Source organism: Mustela putorius, unplaced genomic scaffold, assembly GCF_011764305.1.
Source record: "Mustela putorius furo isolate JIRA1106 unplaced genomic scaffold, ASM1176430v1.1 tig00003859_pilon_pilon_pilon, whole genome shotgun sequence".
In the NCBI taxonomy this organism is placed as follows: domain Eukaryota; kingdom Metazoa; phylum Chordata; class Mammalia; order Carnivora; family Mustelidae; genus Mustela; species Mustela putorius.
The window spans coordinates 11666865-11687813 of NW_025422011.1; the positions used below are offsets into that span (position 1 = coordinate 11666865).

The following is a 20949-nucleotide window of genomic DNA, read 5'->3' on the forward strand; positions in this document are numbered from 1 at the left end:
TTTAGGAATCTAACACACACATAGACACATGTACATTGCTGCCAGGGTGATTTTTCTAAGACCCATCTCTCCGCCAGTCCCCCTAAAAACCTATGATGCTCCTTGTTCTTTTACAAACTATAACCTAAACTTCTGGGAGCTTATCAATTTGGCAAAGTCCACTCTAGCCAAATCAGACCTCTGCCAGCATACCACACACTTAGTTTTTTTTGTTGTTCTGTGGCTTCAGTTCTTGACCCTGTCTGTAATGCTTTGCCCGCCTTTTTCACCCTGGCAAGATGGAATTTCTTCTTTCTCCTGATTCTTCTCTCTTCTTCCTTCCTCTTCAGAGTTTATTTGCCATACCAGATAGATGGTACACTTCTTAAAAGTAAAGACTGGCTTGTTTATCTTCGTATTCACCATTTATTCAACAGATTTTTTTCAGTGCCTGCTATGTACCAACTGGTTAAATGTTGGGAATATAATAGTGAACAAGACAGATAAGGCCCCTTTTAGGAAGCTTACAATCTTGTGGACAAGGTTGGAAAACAAAGTGCATAATTACAAGAGATGCTGTTTGTCATGAAGGAAATAAACCAATTGCTCTATAAAGGAATGAGAGAGAGGGATGATCAGTTCAAATGGGAAGGAGTTGCCATCTATGAAAGTTGGCATAGAGCAGTCCTGGCAGAGGGAACAGTGTGTTCAGAAGCTGATTGGACAGCAGCATAGCCAGGACCAGTGCTAGAATGCTGTTGCAGGAGAGTACGGAGTGACTCACAGGCAGAGTGCCTTGAGAAGAGACTGATGAGATCATGCAGGACCCTGTGAGCCAGGAAGAGGGGTATCCAATTTTATTTTAAATCCTTTGGATAGGAACCTCTTTGTTCTGTTCAGGCCCTCAGTGGATTGGATGAGGACCACCCACATTGTCCACCATTTCAAATGCTGATCCTTTCCCAAAACACCCTCACAGACACACACAGAAATAATGTTTAACCCTCTATATGGGTATCCCCTTGACCCAGGCAAGTTGACCCATAAAATTAACCATGACAAACATCATCAAATTTTATCTACAGAAAAGTTTCCAGTGGACTGCAGCTTCTTTCCTGCATTGTACTGCTGCTCCCCTTTGCCAAGTGTCCTTCCCATCACTGAGCTCCGAAGTTTTTGATACATATTTACTGTCCTAGATCAGGTTTAGTCTGTTGGGATCTTGTGTAATAATCAGCTGCACAATATGGATCTCCCCCGTTCCAGAGTGACTTGTCCTATACTATTCATTCTTAACCCTTACTGTGTATCAGAATTACATGTGACAATTTTTTAAGCATACACATGCATGCCCCAGATACAGATCTTACCCCAAGCCAACCGAGTCAGAATGTCTAGAACAGTTGTTCTCACCCTTCATGTGCCTCAAAATCTCCTTCGGTGCTTATTCTAGAGATTACTTTTTTTGTTGTTTACATCTTGGGACAGTAGAGAGAGAAGGATCAAGAAAAGAGGGAATGGACTCCAAATGAACAAAACTGGAGGGATTCCTACTTTTGCAAGTGTTTGTTTGGGTACATCCTGAGCTTGGCAGAAAAGAATGAGGATGATGTTTGTGAAATCTGAAAATCGAACGAAGGTTCTTTTGTTGTTACCATCAATTGGTTTTTAACATGCCCCAATTGTGGCATTGACAAATCCCATATAATTTAAGATTCACTTAATTGCCTAACTGAGATCTTTGTGTATTGACTTTCTGTAACTTGTGATTCCTCTTCTGAGAGGATAGAGAGCCATTTTTGTAATCCTAGGTTCATTCTTTTTTGCAGATTAATTAGGTAGGATAGGCATTACAGGACTGGAGCCCTATTGTATTAGAAATCTCTGTATAATAAGAAAATTGTTTATTTCCAACATTCCATGATTTTGAGCAGCTGATACTAACTTGGATCACTACAGGTATTGAATTAGAACTATTATGAACCTGATGTATTTTATAAATGGGCTCTCCAATAGTTGCTATAATTAAGATTGATTTTGGCCGCAGTATTTCTTTAAGAAAAAATTGGAATGAAACAGACAAAAGGCTTATGTATTTAATATCAAATATGTCACAGATCATAAAAAGAAAAACGTTTTGTGTACACTTGTTTAGCATTCTTTCCTATATATGGAAATATCGTCCCAATAATAAGTGTAGGAAAACTCTTCGATTTGAAATTAACTCCAGTGGTTTATTTGTTTTATAGACTTTCATATGAAAATTGCATTGGCAGAGGTTTTGGGGTTTATTTGTGAACTCAAATAGTTAAGATTTCACCACTCACAAAGTAATTATACTAGCTAACACGCTAAACAGGTTTTAGAAAATACTGTTTTACAATTATAAGGGTAGAAAGTAGGAAATAAGAAGAGCAAAAGGAATGAAAGAAAACAACATTGAATATTTTCATCTTTATTTCTAAATTGTTTTCTTGTTTTCTTTTATACTAACCGTGAATCTGGTTATTGCCAGTTGTTGCTATGTCAGTCGAAGACTTAGCCAGCTATCAAGTCATGATCCGCTGTGGAGAAGACATTGCAAAAAATACTGGCTGATATCTGAGTGAGTATTCAGGAAATAATGTAATTTTGAAATTTGGCCCTTAGCTTTCATAGCACTAGTCTGTCCCAATTCTCCTCTCTCACCCTTATCTCTTTATCTCCTCTGATGCCTCTTCTTGTGCCTGCCAGTAAATGCTCGTGTTCTCCAAGCTTCTGTCCTTGGGCCACTGCTTTTCTCCCTCTATGAATTCTGCATGCACTGTTGCCATTTATGGTGGCTGCTCACTTGTTCCTAACTCCCAAACCTGAATGTCCGTCCCTGAAATCCCCACCGAGCTCTTATACCCGCCTTCTGGACCTTTCCATTGGATGACCCACAAGGGCTTTCTGAGTTCAGTAAATGTTAATAAATTTGAAAGAATCAAAGTGTAGTTGACAGAAAGTGGCAATTGGGAAAGATGAAAGGAAAGGTAGCATTGCCAGTATCTTTTCTTAGATGGAGGGAAGTCAAGTAGTGATAAGTTGGCAAAGCAAGAAGTATATTGTTTAGAGCTGCAAGCTACATAATAGAACTAAATGTAACAGGGCTGTCATACACTGGGAGAAGGAAGAATGGGGAAGAAGACGTTTTAAGTATTGCCATGAACGGACCTTTTACTTTGGGGTATCAGCAGATAGATGTAAAATTGATAAATCACGTCTAAAGGCATGAACGTCTAGAATTACGAACATAACTTGCAGTAATGACTAATGTTTCTTTTGAGATGTTGGGCTTCGACTAGGAGACTAGCTGTCCATCATAAGTTTTTTGGTACTTTTTGGTTTTGATAATATGTATATATATTACTTTGATTAATAAAAAGATGCTTCCCTTCCAACTCCTGACCCTCCCTTTCCCCCCCCCCACCCCCACCCCCCACCTCACCCCACCTCCCAGGCAAAACAACACCCTGAATTGTTCTTTTCACCATTCCAAGACCTGATCCTCTTGCATTCCCAGTCTTCTTGGCAGTACCATCTACCTGGGCATTTAAGCCAGAAATAGCAATTATCCTGGATATCTTCTTTCTGTCCCTACACTCATTCAGTTACGAAGGCTATCTGATTTAGCCTCTGTATTTTTCTTGAATTTTCCTTCTCATTTCATATAGTTACCAGTTTTAGTTTAGTTCATCATCTCTTACCTGGACTACTCAAAACTGTCTTGACTCATCTCTTGTGCCTCTAGTTTACACACCTCCCAAACCACAACCATGATTCTGCTTTTTCTACTTCCCTGTTAGAACCCTTCAGTAGCTCTCCATTCCCTAAGGATAAGGTCAACCTCATTAGCAGGATACCAGAAGGCCCTTTGTGGCTACCTTATCCTATACCACTTTCAACTCTTTAATCGACTGTTCATTCTTTTTCCCTGATTAGAATGTATGTATTTTTGAGGGGGAAAAATGTGCCTTATTTTTGATGTCCTCAGTGGCTGAGTAGCACTCAATAAATGTTTGTGGAATTGTACCAAATTGAGGTGCTAAATCATGTGATTACTTTGAATGCTATATGATTTCCTGGCTAATCCAATGTAGATAAATTAGATTAGTAGTATTATATCATTAAACTTTGAATAATTTCTAAAATAGAATAGAAACTTAGGTGTTTTAAACTTTATAATTGGTATGCTTTAACCTATACAATTCACATTATATTTTATTAACGATTTGAAAACTTAGGGAAAAGAATAAGTAGAAAGTAAGAAAATAGGTGATTTATAATCCCACCATGCCATCAATAACTCCTGTTAAGTTTTTTGATGTATGTATCACTTTTGCTATCTAGTCTTCATTTGTAGTTAAACTAAATGAAAAGGAAGGCAAAAGTAAGCACAAACTCCCAATAAAGTATGTTGGTAAGTGTTTAATTTCATTTCAAAAGATTTTTAATCTCATTTTTTAAAATCTATTTAGGGAAGAGAAAACACAGAAGAATCAGTGTTGGAAATCTCTCTTCATAGATACTTACTCTGATGTAGGAAGATACATTGACCATTATGCTGCTATTAAAAAGGCCTGGGATGATCTCAAGAAATATTTGGAGCCCAGATGTCCTCGGATGGTTTTATCTCTGAAAGGTACTGGCAATGCAGGGTCTCCCTTCATTTTAGTAACTATAGTATAAATAGGTTAAATAACTTGGGTTTCTATCATCTATGCTAATATGTAATTCACCAACATTATCTGTAAATCACCATTCACATTTGGCCAAGGAAATAGGACACCTATATTGCTAAAAGGACCCTTGCTCTACTGCTTGTCCCATTTTGCCTCCCCTGGGACCCATGTGATTATTTATTAGAAGGGAAAGCTGAACTCCTTTTGTCCTTACATTTGTTTTGTAATAAGCTCACTAATGCTAAGATTGCTTGGGGATAACTATTGTGATTTCTTTCAAAGGAGGTTTTTTTTTTTCCTTTTTCATTGAAAACAACCTGCTGTGTTAACCCTCTTTCTTATTTTTAGGGCAAGTAAAGTTTTGTTTGATAGTCTAATGATTTAGAAAGACCAAATATTAAGGACCTGAGGTCTTTCAGAGCGTAAGAGCAGCATAATAAAGTAAGGAAAAGTTTCATTCCTATTTTGACATTCACAGAATAGTGCAAACTAAGATTTGAATGAAGGTCTATTTGACCCCAGAATTTGTGGTTTTTCTACTGTACTGTTACTGTCCAACTCTGGCAAGACATATTAACAAGCTATTTCCCACTAATTTGATTTGTTAATTTATGCCCAAGAAAGTACATAAACACTGGGGCATCTGGATGGCTCAGTTGTTTAGCGTCTTCCTGCAGATCGGGTCATGATCCCAGAGTCCTGGGATGAGCCCTGCATCAGGCTCCCTGCTCAGCAGGAAACCTGCTTCTGTCTCTGCTCACTGCTCCTGCTCCCTCTCACTATCTGTATCTCTCAAAATAAATAAAATCTTAAAAACAAACAAACAAGAAAGTACATAAACAAATTGCAGATATATCACTGCTTACCTGCTTTAGCCTCCCAAGTTTTTTCAGATTTCTCCAAAGGAATTTTAAACATGTTTTGGTTTTGCTGAAGTGTAACTGGGATCCGTTCTTACATGTATTCCTTTTGAACTAAGGTCCCTTTGGAAATAGTATTCCTTTTATGTTTCATATCTCCACTGTAACTTCGCATGCAACCATGAATTCACACAAACCAGGATCGCATGACTAGGTACTTCGAACTGAATTGCTAGGAGGTAGGGAAAAGAATGATTTGGCAGAGAGAGTAAAGCTTTGAAGGAAAGTATCCTTGATTAATATCTTTAATAGTTTTTTCTTTATTTTTTTTTGGAAAAGAATAATATCTACTTGGTATGTGGGGTTAAATAATTTTAAGAGGAAAGTAATTCCCAAAATAGGTATTTGGTGGTGATAAGTAAAAGAGGTAAGGGTTTATAATAGCTATTATTTTTATTATACACAAAGCAAGACACTAAGCTAAGTACTTCATATTATTCCATTTAATTTGCCAAAATCTTATGAGGTGTAGACAGTTACTATTCTCATTATATAGGTAAAATATCCAAGACATAATAAACTAAGTAAGTTGTTTGCCATCACAAAATAAAAGGCAGAGCCAGGATTTGAATAAAGACTGTGGTCTTTAACAATTGAAGGGAGAGACGACCGATTCCATTTTGTCCAGAGTGCCTTGGGACTCTTAGGGAGCTAGTCCAATATTAGGATGTTTAGAATATGAAACTGTAGGCATGGTTCTCCTTTCAGGCACAGAGCTAGAAGAAAGGAAGAAACTAAAGATATGTAGCAGCTTCTTTTTCTTTCTTCCTTCCCCCCCCCCCTTCATTTGGCATTTCTAGGTTTGCTGCTCACTATTCTGTACCTGGTGGTTGGGGACAAGGTTATCAGAGACTTCCCTGGTAACTTCTGTTTGACTATGAGGTGCCAGTTCTTTGTGGGGTTTTGCTCGGAGTTGGAATGGGGTAAAAGTTGTTCGATATCTAGAATGCTGGGGACTCTAGGGGTGCCAGGCCTATGAGTTGCTGGACTGAATCAGGAACTAGCCACTCACCTCAAGGGCCACAGTCCCTGACTCAATCTCAAGGTTATGCAGATGGCAGAGATAGAAAGGGAACTTGGAAAGCAAAAAGGCACTGGTCTTGGGGAAAGTTTTACAGAGTACTTTGGAATTATCTAATGGTATATATCATGTGTCTTAGAATTTCGTATTTACTCTACGTGTGGGCTTAGAACTTTAGAGTTGAAAGGGGCCTTTGAGATACTCAGACCAGGGTTTGGCAGACTTTTTATTTAAATGGCCAGATAGTAAATATTTTAGTCTTTGCAAGAGAGAGTGTCTCTATCACCACTCTTCAACTTTCCTGTTACTACGGGGGAGCAGCCATTGACAATACCTAAACAAATGGGCATGTCAAGAAAACTTGTTTACAGAAACGGGACAAGCTGGGATTTGATCTGCAGGCTGTCGTTTGCCAGTCCCTGATTTATACTGGTTCCCTTGTTTTACAGGTGAGGGAACAGGCTCAGAGAGTTTTAGATGACTTACACAAGGTCCCATAACTAGTAAGTGACAGAGATAGAACTTTAATCTAGGTTTCTTGGCTCCTGGTAACCTGTGCCCTGGTTTTCCTTAGAAGTAGGCTAAGGGGAAAGGAAAGTAAAAGAACATTTACTGAGTGCCCCAAAAGCACTTTATTAAGCAGAGGGAGCTTCTTTAATCCTCATGATAATTGTCTCAAGTTGGTGGTATTCTTATCCCCCATTTTGCAGATGAAACAGGTTAAAGAGGTGAAATCAGTTGCCAGAAATCACAGAGCTAGTAAGCGGTAGAGTGAGATTTGAACCTGGTCTGGTTGGCTCCCGAATTCTCCTACAGCAGGATGCCCCATTCAAACCTTGATGTTGCCGTATTATAAACATATATTTCCTTATATTTTTCTCTTGTTGTCGTTTTACTTTTTTCTGTCCAGCTATCTCTTCAAGAAATTCTTAGTTTCTTAAAATGTTCTGTGTCGGGACGCCTGGGTGGCTCAGTTGGTTAAGCAGCTGCCTTCGGCTCAGGTCATGATCCCAGCGTCCTGGGATCGAGTCCCACATCGGGTTCCTTGCTCTGCAGGGAGCCTGCTTCTCCCTCTGACTCTGCCTTCCACTCTGTCTGCCTGTGCTTGCTCTCACTCTCTCTCTCTCTTACAAATAAATAAATAAAATCTTTAAAAAAAAAAAAAATAAAAAAAAATAAAATGTTCTGTGTTGAATGTCCGACATGTAGCACTAACCATACCAATATAAACTTCTTTCCTCATCAATTTCTGGCTCAGGCAGCTATTCGGCTTGTTTTCTTTTGTACTACACATTTTTATAGATAAACTTTTTATTTTTGGAGTAATTTTAGGTTACAGAATGCAAACACAGTACAGAGAGTTCTTGAGTTCTTGTACACCCCCACCCAGTTTCAGTTTCCCCTAACATACCTCCCTGTAGGATGTTTTTCAAAGCTACTGTCTTTATTGGCACATTACTGTTAACTAAATTCCAGACTTTGTTTGGATTTCACCACGTTTTCCATTAATATCCTTTTTGGATTCCAGAATTCAATTCAGAATCCCACATTGCATTTAATTGTCATGTGTCCTTAGTGTCTTCTGATGTGTGGCCTTTCTCAGTCTTTCCTTGTCTTTCATGATCTTGACAGTTTGAAGGAATACTCGTCAGCTGTTTTGTAGAATATTCCCTAAAGTGGCTTTTTCTGAAGTATTACTTATGATTAGATTGGGGTAATGGGTTTTTGGAAAGATTACCACAGAGATGAAGTGCCCCTCTTATCACATCCTACCTAGGGACACATGATATCCACATGCCATCACTAGTGATGTTAACTAACATACAGAAATGTGTGTGGATTCTAAGTGTACCACTTGGTAAATTATCACAACATAAACCTGACCATTGTAACACCCTCCAGGTCAAGAAGTAGAATGATTTTCTGTACCTAGAATCTTCCTTCTTTCTCAGAAGTAACCATTATCTTGATTGCTAATGCCACTGAATAGTTTTCTCTCTTTTTGAACTTGATATAATTTGCATGATTAAGTATATATTTTGTGTAAATTTTTTCTGTTTTGTTTGTGAGATTCAGCTGTGTTGTGTGTTAACAATAGCTTGTTCATTTTTGTCGCAAGTATAGTCTGCCATTATATAGGTGGACTATAATTTATAGATTCATTCTACTGTTGACGAATATTGGGTTATTTCTAGTTTTTTGACTATTATATATAATGTTGCAGATAATTTTTGATGCACATATAAGCATACTTCCATCAGGTAAATATCTAGGGTTGAGTTTCCTGGGTTGTAAAGTATGCTTTTATTATACTTCAGAAGATACTATTAATTTTCCAAAGTCGTTCTAAAGCTTTACATTCCCACTAGCACTTTAATGTTGTCATTCTTTTTTTTTTTTTTTTTTTAAGCCTTTCTAGTGGCTATGTAGTGGTGGTTTTAATTTGCATTTCCCTAAGAATATTGAATAGTGACAGTTTTACTTCTAGCTTTCCAGTCTTCATGTCGTTTTTTTTCCTACTTTATTGCACTGGCTAGGGCCTTCAGATTTGGATACAAATGATGATAATGAGTATCCTTACCTTTCTGATCACAGAGGAAAAACTTTCAACATTTCTCCTTTTAAAATGATGTTTGCTGTAGGTTTTTTAATAGATATTCTTTATCACATTGAAGAAAGTGTCTTCTGATCCTAGTTTGTGGAGAGGGTTTTTGTTTTTGTGTTTTAAATGGATACTTGAATTTTTGTCAGATGACTTTCCAACCTTGTGATTATCACGTGATTTGCCTACTTGATTCTGTTAATGTACTGAATTGTATTCATTGATTTTCTGAATATTAAACTGACTTTGCATTTCTGGAATAAACTTACTTTGACTGTAATATCCTTTTTGAATACTGGATTTGATATGCTAGTATTTGATTGGGATTTTTACATCTGTGTTCATGAGAAACTTTGGCCTGTAATCTTTCCTTCTTGGAATGTTCTTGTCAGGTTTTGGTATCAAGATGATATTGGCCTTAGAAAACAAGTCAGGGGATGCCAGTCAGTTAAGCCGCTGCCTTTGACTCAGATCATGATCCCAGGGTCCTAGGATCCACTCCCATATCTGGGTCCTTGCTTGGCAGGAAGCCTGCTTCTCTCTCCACCTCTGCCTGCCACTCTGCCTGCTTGTGTGCTCTTAATCTCTCTGACAAATAAATAAATAAATAAAATCTTTAGGGGGGAAAAAAAAGAAAACAAGTGAGGAAGTGTTACTTGTTTTTTTTTTTTTCCCTGTTCTCTCCAACAGTTTATGTAAGCTTGGTATTATTTCTTATTTAAATTATCCATAGAATCCATTTATAGAATAGATTGAAGCCATTCAATCCTAGAATTATCTTCATGGGAAGGTTTTAAGTTAAAGATGCAATTTCTTTATTAGATAGAGGATTATTCAGATTTTCTAGTTATTCTTATGTCAATCTTGACTGTTTTTCTAGTGGATCTGTAGTGATCTCACATTTCCATTTCTGTAATTGTTTGTACTCTTTGTGTTATTATTATTTTTTAATAAGATTTTTTATTTTATTTATTTGACAGAGAGAGAGAGATCACAAGTAGCAGAGAGAGAGGAGGAAGCGGGCTCCTTGCAGGGAGCCCGATACAGGGCTCGATCCCAGGACCCTGAGATCATGACCTGAGCTGAAGGCAGAGGCTTAACCCACTGAGCCACCCAGGCACCCCTCTTTGTGTTATTTTTTGATAGATATGGTTTAATCTTACTAGCCTTTTCAAAGAACTGACTTTAGCCTTTGTCAGTTCTGTGTTCATTTCTTATTATTTCATTAATTTATCTGATTTCTTTCTGAGTTTACTGTGGCATTTTCCTTGATTTGAGAAGATTAGATAATAAATTTTCAAGTTTTCTTCAAACGCTTTTGCTATAGATATCCCTCTAAGCATAGCTTTAGCTTCATCTCATAAGTTTTAATATGTTATATTTTCATTAACATGCAATTCATAATATTTCTGATTTCTTTTGATTTCTTCTTTGACCCACAGGTTTATAGAGAGATGTATTGCTTGATTTACAGATATTTGGGGGTTTTTCAAAGTAATTTTCTTTTTTTTTTTTATTTTTTTATTTTTTTTTAAAGATTTATTTATTTATTTGACAGAGAGAGAGATCACAAGTTAGGCAGAGAGGCAGGCAGAGAGAGAGGAGGAAGCAGGCTCCCTGCTGAGCAGAGAGCCCGATGCGGGCCTCGATCCCAGGACCCTGAGATCATGACCTGAGCCGAAGGCAGCGGCTTAACCCACTGAGCCACCCAGGCGCCCTCAAAGTAATTTTCTTAATATAACTTATACTTGAGTTCTGCTGGGATCAAAGAATATACTCTATATGAGTTTAGTTTGAAATTTGTTGAGATTTTTCTTTGGTCTAGCATATAATCTATCTTGGTAAATATTCCATGTACACTTGAAAAGAATGTATATTTTGCAATTGTTGGATTCAGTACTTTGTATATAATTAGGCAAAAAAAAAATGTTAACCTTGTTCAGATCTTTTGCAGTCTTACTGATTTTACTTTATCTTATTTTTTATTTATTATTATCTGCTTGTTCTCTTAGTTACTGAGAGAGGTATGGTAAAATTTACCAGTGTGATAGGCAGAATTCTGAGATAGCTAGCTCCAAAGATTCCTACCCCCACTATACTTGCTTGGTATAATAATAGCCTCCTTTTGAGTGTGAGTGGTACTGTGGATATAATTGATTTCAGTTCTGTTATTAGGTAATAGATGACAAAGGTGAATGGGGTTTGCAGGTGTAACTAAGGTCCCAAATTTGAGTTAATCGATGAAATAAATTTAATCGAATTTGAGTTAATCATTAATCAAAAGGGAAATTATCCTGAATAGACCTGACCTAATGAGGTGAGCCCTTAAAAACTGGGCCCTTCCAGAAGGCAGAGAGATTTGAAGCATGGGTATCTTCTGTTGGCTTTGAATAAGCAAGCTGGCATGTTGTAAGGAGGGACAGGTGATAAAGAATAATGGCAGGTAGCTTCTAGGAGCTAAGGGCCCCAGTCCTGCAACAGCAAGGAAACGAATTCTGACAGTAACCACTGAACTTGGATGAAGACCCCCAAGCATCATAAAATGCATAATTTGAGATAGCAGCCACAGTTGACGTGGTGATTGCAGCCTGTGGGACTTGAGCAGAGGATCCAATTGAATCATGCCCAGACTTCTTACCTTCAGAAACTATGGGATAATAAATGCATGTAGTTTTAAACTGCCAATAGTACAACAATAGAAAACTAGTAACTATGGTTGTGGATATATCTTTTTTCCACTTTAGTTCTGTTATTTTAAAAAATATATTTTGAAGTTGGGTTATTAGGTACATCATTTTGCCATTTCAGAAAGCCTTCCGTTACCTCTAAAAATGCTTTGTGCTTATGGTCTATTTTAGTACAGCTATTTTAACTTTCTTTTGTGTGTCTACATCTCTAAGATGTGCCTCTTATACATGATTGTGTTTTTTATTTGGCCTGTCAGTCTTTTTCATTACTAGATAATTTCACTTATTTATATTTAATGTAATTACTCATGTATTTGAGCTTGAATAGACCATGTTCCTATTTGTCTTTTATTTGTACTCCTGAGTAAGTGTTCCTTTTTTATCTGGTCTTCTTAATTATCTTTTATTCTGTACCTCCCTTTCTTATTTATCATTTTTAGTGACTTACTCTAGAGATTAAAGGATGCATCTCTGACTTAATTAAAAGCTATTGGAAATTAGTATTTTTACCACTTCCTGGTCAATAAGAACCTTAGAATACTCTCACTCCAGTAGTCACCCTCTTGCCTTTTGATTATAGTTTTTGTGATTTTAATTTTGGACATATTTTCTAAAAATGTAGTAATAAAATACTACATTATTAGTATTTTATATGTTCAATTTTATTATAGATTTACCTCCATTTTTACATTTTCTTGTTGTTCTTCATTTCTTCCTGCATCTACATGCTTTCATCTGGGATCATTTTTCTTCTACCCGAAGAATTCATTTTAGTTGTTTTTTTTTTAATGAGGGACTGCTATTGCTGAATTTTTTCAGGTTGCTTTTTTGTCCAAAAATGTATTTATTTCATCGACACTTTTGAAGTATATATTCAGTGGATATAGAATTCTAGTCAACAGTTCTTTTTTTCAGCACTTTGAAACTGTCATTCTTCTAGCTTCTATTGTTTCTTTTGAGAATGTAGCTTACCCTTATTTTTGTTCCTTTCAAAGCGACTTTATGGCTGTTACCTTTCTTTGGCTGCTTTTAAGATTTCTCTTTGTCTTTGATTTTCAGCAGTTTCCCAATAATGTGCCTAGATACGATTTTCTTTAAAACTACTCTCCACAGGATTTATAGTGCTTCTTGAATTTGGAAAATTTTCCCCGTACTGCTGCTGTTAAGTTTTGCTCAGCTTCTCAGCCACAGGTCCACTGTCAGAATTGGCAGTTGCCTCCAAGACAGGCTTGCACCAAAGGCCCGGCTAACCTTTCATTTTTCCTGTTCTTCTGACTGCCTCTCTCCCCCAGTTCTCACTGTCTTTGAGGTTCTTCAGAAGCCTTGAAACCAATTTTCTGTTGTTTGTTTTTCTAGTTCTCAGCACGAGGTCTGCTCCAACCACCTAGTGAACCATTACTGGAAATGAATCTCTTCTTTCGGTATTTGTCATCACTTCCTGCTTCTTAAAGCTGGAACAGATGGCAGGCTGACAATCACGCGAAATTGGATTTAAGTTAGTGGCTTCCCCGTAGAACTAACCCATACTTACCCATGTTCTGTATTTCTCATTAAGAGACTATGTCAGGGCTCTCAAAAACATCAGTTTAGAGACCTTCTGGAGAGGTTTATTTGTTTGTTTGTTTTTTAATAGAGAGTGTGTTTTAAATGTGAGTGTGTTTGATTAAGAAAAATGAGGTATATGCTAAAGTTTGCGTCGTAAAGTGAAATAATTACAATGGATCTCCCTGCTGCGTACCTTTCCGTATTTCACTAAGTGCCAGTATTTTCTCTGTTGAGAGGAAACTGAAGAATTTCGTTCTCAGTGCTGCAGATGTCAGAGCCTAGCTAAAGTGAAATAATGTCACTCTGAATTTTCCATTTATTTCCCTGTATTTCAGCAGTACATTTTGGACAGAATTCATTTGCTCGAAGTTTGTTTCACTTAGCAATCTGCTAGCAACAGATTGTATTTCTCCTTAGATATAAGGCTTATTATTTCTTCAGAATTTGCTTTTTTTGTGCCTTTGCAGAGGGCGCTCGAGAGGAAGACCTAGATGCTGTGGAAGCTCAGATTGGTTGCAAGCTTCCTGATGATTATCGATGTTCATATCGTATCCACAATGGGCAGAAGTTGGTGGTTCCTGGGTAAGAATGTTTGCCATTTGGGTTATTGGTAACACGTCATTTCCCAGAATAAAAATTAAAAAATACAGTTTGTAGTTATCTTAACAGATTAAAGGAATTACAGGAGTATAGGAATTCCCTCTTCTTCCTTATAAGCATCCAAAAGACAGAATCTCTTGCTTGAATTTTATTTTCCCCAAATAAGTATCTCATAAAAACACGTTTCTGTCAATGCATCCTTATACTTAAAATGAAGTCTGGTTGGGGTTGGGGTTGGTGCGGTGGTATATAGGGTGGATGTGTGTGCAAGTATATTTTCACTAAAACTCTTAGAACCCTTGAAGTCTTTATCCTATTATAGGCCACGTAATTGTTTTGGAGAGTTTAATGTAAATTCTGTATACCATACATATAAAAAGCAATAATTTATTCAGAGCTGTATACACTAAAGAACATAGGAGTTTTGTCCTATTCAGGCAAATAGTAATTGTAATTGAGTGGCCTATTTTTAAGAGGAAGTATTCATTGTGGAACTTTTTGGTAAAAGCAGACATGCAGTAGCTGTCAGATTTATTCACAGTGTTAAAAGCTATATACTTTGGGCCTACTCCTTTTGTTCTTTTATGAAATTGAGCTATTTCAGAGACGTTGCACTTAGCAAATGTTTGTAAGAACTTAGGGAGAACTTTGTGTTGTTCTTAATGGAACATGGCGTCTCTTTGTTGTGAGGAATCAAATGAGGCCGTGTTTACCACTTTAGATCAGGGTTGAAGGAATACAGGGTGCTCATACTGAGATTTTAAGGTTGTATGCAGAAGTCAAATATTGGGCAGTTTGGATTAAATAAGCTGAAATTACTGGGTGTTTTTTTCTAGTCTTTTTCCCTATTGAACTGAAACTTGACAAAAATTGAAAAATTATCATATTTCAAGAGCAAATAAGAGAGAACTTTATTAAAATAGTTTCCTGGAATTGGCACGACATAGGTCATAATTACTATGCAAGGATTTATGTCTACCCACGGTCCAAACTGTGAGACTTTAGGATAGGACTCCTATCAAGGATTTCTTCCATCAAGGACCAGTACCTTTGTTCTCGTGTATATATAGTGAGATCAGTTTAGACCCCGTGCATCCCAAGTTTATGGAAATCTGGGCAAGGTTTAGATTTATTTACACTGATACTGTCTGGGAGGACAGGGTAAGCTCAAAGTTGTAAAAGATAAAGGTATTAGAGGGGCGCCTGGGTGGCTCAGTGGGTTAAAGCCGCTGCCTTCAGCTCAGGTCATGATCCCAGGGTCCTGGGATGGAGCCCCGCATCAGGCTTTCTGCTCAGAGGGAGCCCGCTTCCCTCTCTCTCTTTCTGCCTGCCTCTCTGCCAACTGGTGATCTCTGTCTATCAAATAAATAAATAAAATCTTAAAAAAGAAAAAAAAGATAAAGGTATTAGAGTTTTATCCCTTTAAACTTTAAAATAGTCACACATGCATATATAGCAAAACACTAGCAAATCAGTATATCACGGCAAAATAGTCTTGAAAGCAATAAAACTATTTTTCCTTTAAAAAGGCTTTTTAGGCATTTTAGACATTCAGACTTTTAATTTAAATCAGAATCTTTCCACTCAAGAGTTTGAATGTAAAAAAATTGTAATGTTTTTGGTGATTGACATGTTGATCAGTTCTTACAGAGCTGTCTAGGAAATTATCCTTCATCAAAAATGATGAAGCACAGGGGCACCTGGGTGGCTCAGAGGAAAAAGCCTCTGCCTTTGGCTCAGGTCATGATCCCAGGGTCCTAGGATCGAGCCCCACATCGGGCTCTCTGCTCAGCAGGGAGCCTGCTTCTCTCTCTCTGCCTGCCTCTCTGCCTACTTGTGATCTCTGTCTGTCAAATAAATAAATAAAATATTTTTTAAAAATAAATTTAAAAAAATGATGAAGCACAGCTGTTTGTTTGGCACTGGAATTGATTAAATTTTTGTCTGTGCTCTCAGGTTGTTGGGAAGTATGGCCCTATCCAACCACTATCGTTCGGAGGATTTGTTAGATGTCGATACAGCTGCCGGAGGCTTCCAGCAGAGACAGGGACTGAAGTACTGTCTCCCGTTAACTTTTTGCATACATACTGGTCTGAGTCAGTACATAGCAGTGGAAGCTGCAGAGGGCCGAAACAAAAATGAAGTTTTCTATCAGTGTCCAGTAAGTAGGAAGTATGTTTAAATGTGGCTGTCAGTTGTGTTCTGATGAGTGTATATGTGTGCAGTAGTTTTCAGGGCTGTAGAATGGGTATAGAGCATTCTACAATTTGATTATAGACCTGTCTAATTAAAGGGCTAATATTCGGCCATAATATTCTGACATTAAAGAACGCCAAAGGAAAATCTTACCCATGGACAAACAACAAACCATTACACACACAGAGGGATGGCAGCGATATGTGTTAAGGCAGTTTAAGTTTTAGAAAAAGTTATGGGATTTGCTGAAGTAATTATGATACACACTTCTGACTGAATTTCTAACAATTAGCTTTTGAACGTCATTTGACTCAAATTCTGAGTATAGTAGAAATTTTTTAAACTCTTCATTAGATAGTTGAGTTGTGGAAAAGTATGGATCCTTTTTTTAGGAGGCTTTTGTTACAATTTAAATATGATCACAGAAAATGTATTTGGTTTCCTTCTTATTTTTTCAATTCTTTGTAATTTCTGAGTTATAGATCTTCTGGCTTCATTTTTCCCAAAATGTGAACTTTTAACTTAAAAGAGGAATTTGAAATTGAAAGTCATAGATACCTGAGACATGGGACTCCATGTGACATTGAAAATATTTAAAGAGCTTTCATAGCTGTTTTTTTTTTCTAAGTGTTTTCATGTATTTTATCTCATTTTTTTGACTTGATACCTCTGTCAGGTTGTAGATGATGGGTTGGTCCCTCCATTTACTGAGAGAAGTGACCAACCTAGAATTGTTCAGGTCTCTTGACTCTGAGTCTAAAGTCCTTTCTTAAGAGGCTATATATCTTCTTACTGTAACTTCCTAACTTAAAGGATAATTTTTTAGTTTGCTGTAACAGTAATGGCAGTACACAAGCATTTTAACTGTTACTGAGAAGTGCCTGGCACTCTTCTAAAGACTTTCTAGAAAGGACCTAAATATAGAAATCGTAAGAGCAAGAACTGAAAAGTATGAGTAATGTCGGAGTGTTGTTTAGAGCACTTGTTATTTTTGTCTATTCTGCCTTGTCTCCAGGAAAAGATATGGATAATGAACAATGAGAAAGTAAGTAAAATGTCTTTTTCTCTATTATGATGTTCTTTTTCTCACCTAGGACCAAATGGCTCGGAATCCGGCTGCTATTGACATGTTTATCATAGGTAGGAGAAAAAACAGTCTTCCTTTTCCTTTATTCTTCCTGGTCAAAAAAATTAAATAGGGGGGCGCCTGGGTGGCTCAGTGGTTTGGACTGCTGCCTTCGGCTCGGGTCATGATCTCAGGGTCCTGGGATCGAGCCCCGCATCGGGCTCTCTGCTCCGCAGGAAGCCTGCTTCCCTCTTTCTCTCTCTCTCTCTCTGCCTGCCTCTCTGCCTACTTGTGATCTCTGTCTGTCAAATAAATAAATAAAATCTTTAAAAAAAAAAATTAAATAGGTAAAAACTTTGCAGTTACTTGATCAGCTGGCAGTTTAAACTTGTCTTTCTTAAAGCTTGCTGGTTTATAAAGTACCGTATCTAGGCTCTGATTCGAATTGCCCTTGTACTTTGTGGAAATTTGTTTTCTACCTGGAAAGAACCCATGCCCTATATAATCACGTGCTCTTAGGACTCTGCTGTAGAACAGGGAAATGAATGGAATTACTGTGAGTATGTATGTAGTTACCTTACACATGCGTGAATTTTCCATCCATCATGTTAATAGCTAATTGGAGACAGATTAAAACACTTTTATAAAGTTTGTGGTGCTGATTATGGAAAAATACTGATAAATCACACTAGAGATCTCAGAATAGCAATCTTCAGAGACCAGTATAAACTGGGCTCCGTGAGCTCTTTGGCACAACTCTTTTTTCTTGACCTTCAGAGGTATTTCTCATAGGAGTTTGAGAACAGTCCAAATTGTATGCAGTTGCAGCTTATGCAGGGAGCTGTTCCTGAACCCTCTGCTGTTCATCCAGTCCTGTTTTGCTTAGGTTTTGCTCAGGAGATGCTTCCTGACTATCCATTCTGTTTTCAAAGGCACACATTAAATATCCCTATATATTCATAGTAAAGGGGCCTTGTAGGTATTTGTAGGTATTTGCACTTAATTACATCTCCTTTTTTTTTTTTTTTAAGATTTTATTTACTTGACAGAGAGATCACAAGTAGGCAGAGAGAGGGGGAAGCAGGCTCCCTGCTGAGCAGAGAGCCCGATGCAGGCTGGATCTCAGGACCCTGAGATCATGACTTGAGCTGAAGCAGAGGCTTAACCCACTGAGCCACCCAGGCGCCCCTAATTATATCTCCTAATTGGAACCTTGAACAGAATATTAGTCTCCATTTTTTCCATATTGTGACACATTCCAGGTTTACGGTATATTTCACAACATCAGGAAATTCTCCCTATATACAAAGTTATAGAAAGCTGGTTTTTTGTTTTTTTAAGATTTTTTTTTTATTTATTTGAGAGAGAGGGAGAGAGAGCATTAGAGAGTCAGAGAAGCAGACTACCTGTTGAGTAGGGAGCCTGATGAGAAACTTGATCCTGGGACTCCGGGGTCATGACATGAGGCCAAGGCAGTTGCTTAACCAACTGAGCCACCCAGGCGCCCTATAGAAAGCTGTTTAACTTAGCCACTAGCTTTTAGCTCCCCCTGATTTGTGTTGGTGTATGGTTTCCAAGTTAAGTGCCCCCTTGGGCTTCTGCCCCTGCTCACTGCCCTCTTTGGCATCTTTGCATAGCATATACCTTCAGAGATGATCACCATGGCTCTAGAACAGTGTTGCTACTAATGTACAAACTAAAGGCTGCCTGAGCTCTTAGGTAAGTGCCAGCTAAGCTCTGGGAGTTTCTCACTCTGGTTTGGTGCTGGTGTGAGATGGTATGAAATTCCCCACCACGACAGCAGAGTTCTAAGATCTGATGACTACTATTCTGATAGCTGGGATTTTGCCTGGAGTAAGAAAGCAAAGCAAAAGATTTGAGATGCACTGAGGGAGGAGAGATGAGATGGGCTATTAGTGCTGGGAAGAAAGACAAGAAAGCTTAAAGCTTCCTTTGAGCTGCCTTGATAAAATCCCAGTGCTACGAAAGACAAACCAAGATACAGGCTTACTTTAAAAGGTAAACTACCTAGAAATGTGTAAATTACATCTTGATTCAGCAAAGTTTGATGCTCTTGGAATTTCTGGTAAAACCCAAAATGGAAATTCCTGGTGTTCAATGAATTATTAGTAGATACTTGAAAAAACTAGAATCTGTGTTCAGGTAAGTTGAGTTGTAAAGACTGCATAGAAAAGACTGTCCTCATTCTAAGAACACACTTGGATGTGTATCATTATAATTTAAGGTACCTTAAAATATACCATGCCAATTTCATTTTTATGTAAACCATAAAAAATTTGTGGGTTTTTTTTTTACTGTAACATTTTCTCCCATGAAATAGACAAAGTGATGTTTTAAACTTTACAGGGAAATCACTAGTTCTAAAAACAAAATTGTAGCTTCTTTGAATTTTAATGACCTTATTCATGGGCCTCCTTAGTATCTTATTCAGAGTGGATAGCTGGTAGGTGATCATTTGAATAGAACGTTCAATAATGGAAAGGGTCAGAATTGGCCGTTCATTAGTAGATGTGGAGAAAAGAGCCAGCTGTTGCAGTTTACCTCCTCTCAGCTGATGCCTTTAAAATGTTAAAGCTATAAACCCTTAAACTGTATCTTCTAGTATTCCCTAAATAGAATAGTAAGTAAACACTAAATTTAGCTCCAGTGTTCAGCTCCATGGCAGAGTGTGAGAACTGTGTTAATAGAAACAAGATTACAGAAAAGTTCACTGAAAAAACATTGATTTAGGGACTGATAGTGCTGGGCATTTAGTTGTATTAACAATAGATGTAGGGGTCTGAGAAAGTTACATTAATTACCTAGAAGGGGCAAATATAAGTCACACAAATACTTGTCACTGATCCGCTCACTAGAGCACGTACGGATGTGCTGGACTTGGAGCTGGTCACTGAGAATATAGAGGACCACTCTGCATTTGAATCTGTAGGGTGCAACTAGATTACTTTGGGATTGGTCTGATACACAGAACTGTACAGTGCCGTACCCGTTAGATGCCCTGACTGAGCCTGGCTTTTGCCAGAATTTTGTGCGTGAGTCAGGAGGTACCTGGGCCAAGGGTATATACCTTGATCATCTGAGGATGGTGTTGATATTTTTCCTGTGGTCTCTTCCTAGACATAGCTGTATATGTATCTCCTTTGTTCTGTATGCTGTAGAAACTATAGACAGAAGAAGGCTTTTCATTCTTGTACCAGCACAAAATAAATTTTAAAAATCTATTATTTAATTATAAGTTCAAAAAGTAGCTTGAAAGTAGATGGAGGGTTCCCTAGCAAGGCAGTTGGGAGTGTGATGGATAGAACTGAGAACAGAAATTGGCCGTAGAATTTTAAGTGTTTCTACTTTTGATCTTATATCTTAAGCATAGAGGAATTGTCATTGTTTCCTTTATAATTTTATAAAAATTATTGTCCTCTTCTTCCTCCCCACCCCTTCCTGGTTTATAGGTGCTACTTTTACCGACTGGTTTACTTCTTATGTCAACAATGTTGTATCCGGTGGCTTCCCAATCATCAGAGACCAAATTTTCAGGTATTTCCCTCAGGACTTTTTGAATTAAAATGATTGTAAGTCAGAAAATACCATTAGTTACACATCTTGAGATGA

The 20949-nt window shown here is 37.6% G+C and overlaps 1 protein-coding gene across 1 annotated transcript in view; it reads left to right on the forward strand.

Annotated features, from left to right (window-relative positions):
* The window catches only part of FBXO3 (F-box protein 3), a 32186-nt gene that overhangs the window by 1386 nt on the left and 9851 nt on the right, over nucleotides 1-20949 (forward strand). The window contains exons 2-7 of the mRNA XM_004755958.3: nucleotides 2495-2584; nucleotides 4479-4642; nucleotides 13925-14039; nucleotides 16014-16218; nucleotides 17348-17393; nucleotides 20790-20874. Of these exons, the coding sequence (XP_004756015.1) occupies nucleotides 2495-2584; nucleotides 4479-4642; nucleotides 13925-14039; nucleotides 16014-16218; nucleotides 17348-17393; nucleotides 20790-20874 (705 nt within the window). The remainder of the gene's footprint in view (nucleotides 1-2494; nucleotides 2585-4478; nucleotides 4643-13924; nucleotides 14040-16013; nucleotides 16219-17347; nucleotides 17394-20789; nucleotides 20875-20949) is intronic.